The 8,683-nt window shown below is 62.9% G+C and overlaps 1 protein-coding gene across 1 annotated transcript; it reads right to left on the bottom strand.

Annotated features, from left to right (window-relative positions):
- Positions 1-4,031: 4,031 nt before the first annotated feature.
- CYB561 (cytochrome b561) lies at positions 4,032-5,811 on the bottom strand. The gene is made up of 5 exons (XM_072886234.1): positions 5,607-5,811; positions 5,283-5,381; positions 5,108-5,211; positions 4,879-5,036; positions 4,032-4,230 (listed from the first exon to the last, which is right to left on the bottom strand). Exons 1-5 carry the CDS (start codon positions 5,806-5,808, stop codon positions 4,032-4,034), a joined length of 762 nt encoding a protein of 253 aa, XP_072742335.1. The 5' UTR covers positions 5,809-5,811.
- Positions 5,812-8,683: the final 2,872 nt, after the last annotated feature.

The following is an 8,683-nucleotide window of genomic DNA, read 5'->3' as shown; positions in this document are numbered from 1 at the left end:
AAGCGCGCTGCTGTACGTGGCTCGGTGGAGCACGAGGCTCAGATCTGGCCCAGTGTCCTTCCACCCCGTCATCTTAGATGTTGCGGGAGCGTGCACAGTTTCAGACATGGTGCTGTCTCATCCGTCCGTGCTACGCATTTAATTACCCTTTGAGTAATTAAGATGTGGGACGATGCTGCCAGCCGGCGCCTCCATCCCCTCCCCGGCTGCAGTGGCACCGCTGGCGAGCCCCCGTCTTGCGAGTGAGTGGGGTTCTGAAGTGCACCGGGTCAAGCAGGTTCTTGATGACATTGAAACCTCCGGGTTCGGTTCTTGGGGCGCGTTGTAGGCGATGCTGAAGCCCACCCCTGTATTTAGCCGACCTTCCCACCAGGTGTCTCTCGTCCTCTGCCCGCAGCCGCTCCGAGAGCTGGGTTTGCCGCCGCAAAGCTGAAATCTTCTCTCCCGGCTTTGGGTGTGGGTGTCTGCCACGTCCCTGGGTGGGGATTCACCAGCTCTTGCTTTGTCTCCCAGGCTGGGAGGATGCTCTGGTCCCAGGGAGGGGACACCTGCCTGGTGGGGGCTCTGCAGGGGTCCCCACCAGCAAGGCTGGGAATGGCATTGGAGGGCTTTGAAAATAGTCTTTAGTGGGCATCTGAAGGGCTTAGGGAAGGGAGGGTTTTACAAAGAGATCCCTCGGGATCCGTCTTCAAAGGCGAAGGTGCCGCGCAGCCTGAGCCGCCTTCTCTGCGTCGCTGCTTGGGAAGGCGCAGGCTGCGCCAGCTCCCGGCAAACCGAGGCGTGCGTCCGTCTGTCTGTCCGTCTGCTGCCCAGCACCAGTGCCCGCAGGTGGGTCCATCCGGCCACTGAACTTTTTGGTTTTTTTCTTTAACCTGGCTGTAAAGAAAACTGCTTGGCTAGTGTGAACATTTGTGTGTGCGTATGACAAATACCTAAGCCATACTTGGATTAGGTCCAGAACCAGGGTGGCTACTAAATTTGGAGCGATTCAGTCCCCTCGTACAAAGGTTGCTGTATATTCAGGGTTACCCAGAAGAAGTCTAGCTAAAACCGAAGTGCCAGCTCCACCTTATCTAGAGAAAAGCAAGCCGGCGTGCCTGCTCGTCCTCCGCCTTCCTTGCGAAGGTGGGTCTGCGGTGAGCTGTCGTGAGCTCTTTGGTGGTTGTACTTTGCTTTAGTCTTGGGATTCAAGATAACTCTTCTACCGGGATTAACGGTGTTTAACCAAGGGCTTAGGGGAAGAGCTGTTGTACCCGCTGGGACCTCTGCGCATAAATGCCTTCACCCCGTGCTGGTTGCTCTACGCAAAGTCTGGTGGGGTGCGTGTTGGACACAAAGCACAATGGTTGAAAGTTAATCTGCGTTTTTTTCAGATTTGTGTGAATAATTGCTGGATTTTCATTCAGTCAAACTCTTTTTTCTAATATAAACCACTAAGGGCTCAATTCTTTAGCAAGATGCGTTCGTGTCCAACTCCTGACTATACAGCTGGATCTCACCGCAACTGTTACAGACCTACCCCAGAGAAAACACAGCTAGCGCGACCGTCACCGGGAAAGCCAACGGACACCAAACCCATCCGCCGTATCCTTTCCTCCTGCTCATTTTCAAGCTGTCATGGTACTGGGGAGTCAGCAGCCGGGTCCCATCCGACGGGATCGCATCCTATAGTCAGGAAAACGGAGGGCTGCTTTGCCAAAAGACTTTGTCCCTTCTGGTGACGCTGTCCGGGGACGGCGGTGCGGCCGCGGGTCGTCTCCTCCGGCGGGTCGGGGTCGTGCTGGGTGGGTGGGAAAGCCTCAGGCCCAGGGAACTGGGTCACTTCACCGTGGGTCTGCCTCGCTGTGCACTGATAAGCCAGACACCGAGAGCAGCACTGTGTGCTACGTAAAGTCCATTTTGTTGCTACACCGATAACCCAGAGACTCGTGTGGACTCTGCCAGTACTGCCGGTGTCATCCCTGTCCAGCCTTTTCTTTCCCATAGTGTTGCATTCAGCGTTTCGTCTCCTTTCTGTCTTCACATCCGAGAGGATCCGAGTTTGGTACAAACACGTACAGTACACACACCTTGTGCTTTGTACAATTCCCTGGTTGCCATCCTCCGAGACACTTGCTGGGAAGATCTTTAAGACACTTAAATTTTCCTTTAGCTTTTCTATAATTCTGATGTAAAGGACTTTCTCTCTGTACAGTATATTATTCAATGCATGTTCTGTTCTCTCTACTGATATATTGAACACCACACAGTTGTGATATTGTGCAGTGGGAAGAGCAACCCCTGCCGACAGCGGAGGCCTTCGCCTCTCTTGTATAAGGAAAGAAGAAAACATATTTTTTCCTTTGCTGTATTTGCTTGAGCAGAGTTTTCTTGTCTGTACATGTGAGCTGTGAGATAGATGTGAAAAGTTCAAAAGAATGCATTCCCCCCCAATGTATACAGATTGTAATCTGTACAATGAAAACTGTATGTATGAAAAAATGTACTTATTTATAAATGGTTAACACTTGGAAACGGCGTCTGGCCTGGTGTTTTTCCCACGCTGCGGTGAGTGAAGGACTGCGCGGTGGCTTCTCAGCGTGGAAATAACCTGGGACGTCAGGATGGCACGAGGGTCGGGTCTGGCTGTCGCTGCCTGGGGATGGGGACAGGGATGTGGCACTGCTGGGAGCAGGAGGGGACGGAGGCAGCGCTGCTGCTGCCCTTAGCAAAGGGTCGTTAATGAAATAGGGGAGGGAACCGCATCGGAGAGGTTTCTGGATTAAATTGGGGAAAGCACAACTCGGTGCTGAGGACACTGGAGCCCTGCAGCTCCCAAGAGCCAGAGCTTCTGCTCGCTTCATCCCTGCCCAAACCCAGGGCTCGGTTTCACAGCTGAACACCCCTCGCAGCTGCGAGCATCCCTGCCTCCAGCTGCCGGGCTGGGCTGGATGCGCAGCGCTGGAAGGACACAGCGCATTGGGGTTGTGGTGAGCAAAAAACCCCGGCTTGGGCTTGTGCCTTTGCTGGGGCTGCGCTTGCTTTGCAACGCTGGGATCGGGAGCTTCAGGTTCCCGGCAGCTTCACCCATGCGGCTGCCTGTGCCGAAACCCAGAAGGAAGAGGGGGGATGCTTTCAGCAGAGGAGACGAGCCCACATCGGGGATGCACCTCCTCATGGCAGTGGGTGTCCCCCACTTCCATGGGCACATCCAGTGCATGGCCAGAGCCTGGAGACGTCCCCGTGGGGTCCCTCACGCAGCCGCCGCTGAGCTCTGCAGCACCGGGTGCACGGTGTGGGGCCCGGACGGGACGATCCCATCCCAAATACCCACCCTGCCCTCCCCAGCCCCTCGGGCAGCTCCTCTCCCGGCTGCCCACGGCGCGTGGGAGCTCAGGGGTACCCCGAAACCATGAGCTGGAGGAGGACAGGGTTAGCTGCAAACATTTATTAGATCCACTGAGCAGAGAACACATCACGCGAGAGGGGAAAACATTTCAGACACAAAGACACTGAGCCTGCACAGACGCCAGGTCGCTCCGAGCCCCCAGGGAGCCCTTTGGGGGGAGCAGCCCCCATGCATGGCTGCGCTGGAGGGCAACGGGCTGCCAGCAAGTGGGAAACCTCGGTGATGGCAAACGTACCCTCTGCCCATCAGCACCGAGAACAGGCTTTGGGCTTCAGCCGCTCACAGCGGAGAAATCTGGGCTCCCACCCCCAGGTCCCCAGAGCAGGGCAGAGCTTGGGGACCCCCGTCCTTCGTGCCCCAGTGCCGCTGCCAGCCCCTGCCCCTGCCTGTGGCACTGCCGTCCCCACAGGGCTGCGGGCGGGCTCGGGGGGTCACCGGGGGCTGCGCGGGGCAGAGCTGAGGAGGAGTAAGGCCAAGCGAGGCTGAACCCAACGGGCAGCGTTACACCAACAAGCATGTCCTTCCCCAGCTGTCCTCATCACCCTGAGCCGGGCAGAGCCCCAGGACACCGAGGACAGGGTACACAGGAACATCCCACAGACACCACGAGGTGCCCGTGCCGGGGACCAAGGAGCTGGGGACGTCACTGACTGCCGCCACCCGGGCTCTCGCCCTCCGTCAGGGTCTTGAAGTCCATGGAGAGGGCCAGCTCCTCGGCCAGTGGCGGGCGCTTCCAGTCATCCCGTGTCAGCACGTAGCCCACCACCAGCCCGAAGGCCACCAGCAGCACCCCCAGGGTGTTGGCCAGGACACCCTCGGGCACAAAGTGGCTGTAGGAGTCACTGCGGGGGGCGGAGGGGGATGCTCAAGCCTTGAGGTATGGGTGGCCTGTCCCTACCCTGTCTGGGAACCCCTCCTCATCCTCATCCTCCGGGCACGCACCCCAGGAAAGGTCCCTTTCCCCCAGATCAGGGCAAGAGGTGAGTGCCCGGGTGCTGCCCTTTGGGGAGGGACACTCTTGGTGACAGCAGAGCAGCCCAGCACCTCCCCTGCCAGATGTGCTCCCCCAGCCGGAGGGCAATAGCTCCTGGGGTGCCCCATAGCCCTGTCCCCACGGTGCTGGGGCTGGGGGGGACCCCAATGTCCAGCTGGGGCCATGGGCAATCGCTCTGTCCTCCAGCTGTGAGGGCAGAGGCCCTGGGGACATGAGTGTCCCAGGGGAGTTCTGAAAACACCTGGCTGCAGAGGGGCGACGGTGGCTATTTTATTCCCATTCCCAAAGAAAGCTGTCGCAGGATGCGGCCCTTGTTAAACATCATGTGGGAAGTGACTCAGCAGCAGCAGAACTAAAGGCCTCGGGGGGATATTTAATAGCCACAGAGCCATGGCCTGAGCAGGGGCTAGACTCTGCCCCACGGGGCTGGAGCAGCCCTTTGCTGGGGGTCAGGGGCATCGGGGGGGCTACCACCCCCCGCAGCTTGGTCACCCACCTGATGTTGAAGAGGAGCATCTCAGTGATGCCCAGCAAGCAAGCGGCAATGGAGAGGGCAAAGAGGGCGATGCCGAAGAAGACGTGCTGGGGTTTGTACCGGCTGCGCAGCGAGAAGGAGGCACCGGGGAGCAGGAAGAAACCGCAGCCCAGGAGCCACTGCGGGGGCGCGGGGATGTTATGGGGTGCTGCGGGGTTCCTTCCCCCCCCAGGGGCTCCCCAGCCCTCACCTGCAGGAGGTAGAGCACGAAGGCGGCCATCCCACACCAGCTGTGCAGGCTGTACATGTCGCGGATGCCCTTGGTCCGGTGGGACTCGAAGACAGCGACGATGCCTGCGGAGAGGAGCCCGTTACCGCCAGGGCCGGATCCAGCCCCATGCGCCCATCCCGTCCCCGGCGCTCACCAACGAGGGCGATGACCAGCGCCAGGCCGTGGAGCAGCGCGTGCAGCGCCTTGGTAGAGCGCTTGGCTTCATGCCTGAAGACCCGGTAGACCAGGAGAGCTGCCGGAGAGAGGGCAGATGAGCACCCATGGGGGTCCTCCACATCCCCGGCACCCCGCATCTACCAGGGGTGCTGCACACAAGTCGGGGGGGGGGGGGTCCTGGAGCATCTTCCCGGTCTCATTTGTCATCATTTTGTCCCCTTCGCTCCCTGCCCAGCTGCAGCTCCAGGGGCTTTGAAGGCTGCAGCCGGGCCAGGACCGCTTGTCCCACGGCCCCGCTCACCGTCACCTTGGAGGAACACCATGCCCAGCACCATGCAGAGGGGGTGGACGTTGAACTGGAGGGGGCTGTGCCAGGCCACACCGCCCCGGTAGCGGCCCAGCCAGGCGCCCATGGTGGCCAGCAGCGTCAGGCCCAGCAGTTGCGACACGGCCACGTACGCCGAGAGCCCAGCAGGGCTGGCAGGCGGCGGAGCCCCATCCATGTCGGCCTGCGGGGACAGAGAGGAGGGGGCAGCGAAGCCACGGGTGGCCCCGCGGGGCAGTGGGGGTCCCGGCTGGCCAGCCCCAGTGCGGGGTCCCGCTGCGGGCAGCGTTCGGTGCTGCCGCTCCGCCCTCACCTGCCACGGAGCCGGACGCTTCCTGGTGCCGCTGCGTCACCCACGCCCGGAGGTGGCTCCCGGCCGCCACAGCACACCGGGCCCTGCGCTCCTGTCTCTTGCCCTCCTGCTGCTACTTGCCTGCTCCTGCCCACATCCTCCCTGCCCCATTCCCCCTGCCCCATCCCTCCAACCACACCATCCCTCCATCCCCATCCCTCCATCCCCATCCCTCCGTCCCAATGCCGTGTCCCACCCTTGCCCCCTCCCCACCTCACACACCCCCAGAGCCCCACAACAACCCCCCCAAACCCTGCTAGAGGAAGGCAGCGCAGGGACGAGCAAGGCTGCTCAGGACCCCCCCCATGACAAACGCGATGGCCCGTGGGGACACGGGCTGGGGGGGGACGGACACCCATGTTACCCAGCCGCATTGCAGCCACATCAGAGAGCTGCCCCATGGCCCCCACAACCCACCTGCACCTGCGTCGTGCTTCGTGCTGGGTTATCTCCCAATGCTCCCCACTGGCCCGGGGATCAGAGCCGCCGCTGCCACCGCCACCACCACGGGCACGGCCACCTCTCCTGCTTCCCTGTCAGCCAGGGCCAGCGAGTCCCAGCCCCAGGGGCCAACGTCCCACCTCTGTCCTGGCCCCGCTGCGGCTGCCTCTGGGGAGGAGCACCAGGCCGGCCGCTGCAGACAGACCTGCGGTGCTGCCAGGGCTGGGGGGCACGGCGGGGGGGAGCCGATGCATTAAGACCACGCACACACTTTATTCCCAGCCACCTTTATTGGATCAGCCGGATAAGTGGGTTAAGGGAATTGGTTTATCCCATTAGATTGCACTGCAAAGGCCGCCTGCCCGCGCCCGGCCTCGCTGCCCGGGGCCATGGGCTGCTCTGCGGAGACAGGCACGGGGACCAGGCCAGGGTGGGGGGGCAGCGAGAGGCCCCGTCTCCTCCCTGCATCGCAACAGCCCCCCCAAACCCTCACCACTGCCGTGGGGCTGCCGGCTCCAATGGGGCATGGATCCCAGATGGGTACCCACACGGCCCCATCCCGCCCTCCGCGTCCTCCCGCCAGATGCAAACACCTGGCCCTGCTGGCACTCGCACAGGGGGCCAACCCGGTCCCCAACGGCGCTGGGGACAGAGGGACAGGGAGCAACCCCCCCGACCACGGGAACTGGCAGCGGGACATGGGCAGGTGCCTGTTGGAAACAGGCGCTGCGAGTTGCCCGTTATCCCTAAAACTGTCCCGTCCCCGGCTCCCAGCCACCGCCAGGCACGGGGAGAGCCAGAGGCAGCCGGGCCCCTTCTCAAAGCCGTCCCGTGGTGGGGACCTGCCTGTCCCCCCACAACCACATCTCTGCCCCCCTGCACCCTCAGCAGCCCCCAGGCGCAGCCCCAGTCCCTCCCTCCCAGGGCAAAGCCGGTGCTCCCTGCTTTTGGAGGGGGGGTTCTCCGGTTAAACCTTCCCCAAGCGGCGGGGGGGGGATGGTGTGTGCATCTTATGCATCCCAGCAGCCCCTCACCATGGCCTCTGGCTGGGACCCCCCCAGAATCCCTGGAGGGGTCTCGGGGGGTGTCTCTGCTCTTGATGTATTGGCTCATGCAGGGGAGGGGGCTCACGCCAGCTCAGAGCTGGGGGGCCCGAGTGATGTATTGGGGGAGGTTGGAGGCGGACACCCGCACACCCCACCTCCCCCCACTCCCCTACACCCCCACCCCCCCACTGCCCCCCCATGCCCCCCAACCCTACCTGTGGGTGCCGGGTGGTGCCGCCTGTGCCAGGCCCAGCGGTGACAGCATCTGAGCGAGGGACAAGGCCACCGCGTTGGCAAGGCAACGGAGCGATGGCAAAGCGAGGGGGGGCTGCACCCCCCAGCATGGCTGCAGAGGGAGGGTGCTGTTGCACACTGGGGAGGGGGAAAGGGGGCTGCAAACCTGGTGGGGCGACACCACGGGGGGGGGTGGGGGGTGTCTGTGTATTGTGGGGACGGTCCCCAAGGCGCTGGCAGCATCTGTGACCCCCCCCAGCTGTGCCAGGCCCTGCCCACACCCACCTGAGCCCCTGCACCCCGAGACCCCCAGCCCCAAACCAGGCCAGGGACCCCACAGCCTCGCTGGATCAGCCCCTGGGTTCCTTGTCCCGCATCCAGGGGGCACCGGATTTGTCACCGGTTAATTTGTATTAATGTGGGCAGCGCTAATGAGGGCCTTGTGTGGATCTGGGGCTTAATTGACTCCCGCTCATCCCCTGAACCCCATCAGCAGCATGGGGGTGGTACGCCGGGCACCAAGACCCCTGCAGGGCCCTTGGCCGGGCTTATGGGTCAGAGGATGGCAGTGGGGTGACATGTCCCCAGGGCCCCCCCACCTCCGCCTGCTCCCCCCCCCGCCGGGAGCCCCTCAGGCACCGCCGGCCGCATCCTGCGCCCCGCCATGAGATGGCCCCGAGCGGTGAGAGCCCGGAGAGGGGAGATGGGGAGACGGGGGAGATGGGGGGGACGGGGGAGACGGGGGAGATGGGGGGACGGGGAGATGGGGGAGACGGGGGAGATGGGGGAGATGGGGGGACGGGGGAGATGGGGGAGACGGGGAGATGGGGGACGGGGAGACGGGGGAGACGGGGGAGATGGGGGGGACGGGGGAGATGGGGGAGATGGGGGGGACGGGGGAGATGGGGGAGACGGGGGAGATGGGGGGGACGGGGGAGATGGGGGGGACCCCCCCTCCCGGCTCCTCCTGGCCCGGCTGT

Source organism: Ciconia boyciana, chromosome 22, assembly GCF_034638445.1.
Source record: "Ciconia boyciana chromosome 22, ASM3463844v1, whole genome shotgun sequence".
In the NCBI taxonomy this organism is placed as follows: domain Eukaryota; kingdom Metazoa; phylum Chordata; class Aves; order Ciconiiformes; family Ciconiidae; genus Ciconia; species Ciconia boyciana.
The sequence above is the reverse complement of the archived record's forward strand: the minus strand, read 5'-3'. Positions and strand labels throughout refer to the sequence as shown.

Excerpts from the sequence above, each read along its gene's own strand:
- CYB561 (XM_072886234.1), bottom strand. The coding sequence starts at position 5,808 with ATGGATGGGGCTCCGCCGCCTGCCAGCCCTGCTGGGCTCTCGGCGTAC. Across the intron at positions 5,037-5,107 it reads TCGTGCTCTACCTCCTGCAG|TGGCTCCTGGGCTGCGGTTT; the intron begins GTGAGGGCTGGG and ends GCGCCCCCGCAG. Across the intron at positions 4,231-4,878 it reads ATGCTCCTCTTCAACATCAG|TGACTCCTACAGCCACTTTG; the intron begins GTGGGTGACCAA and ends CGCCCCCCGCAG.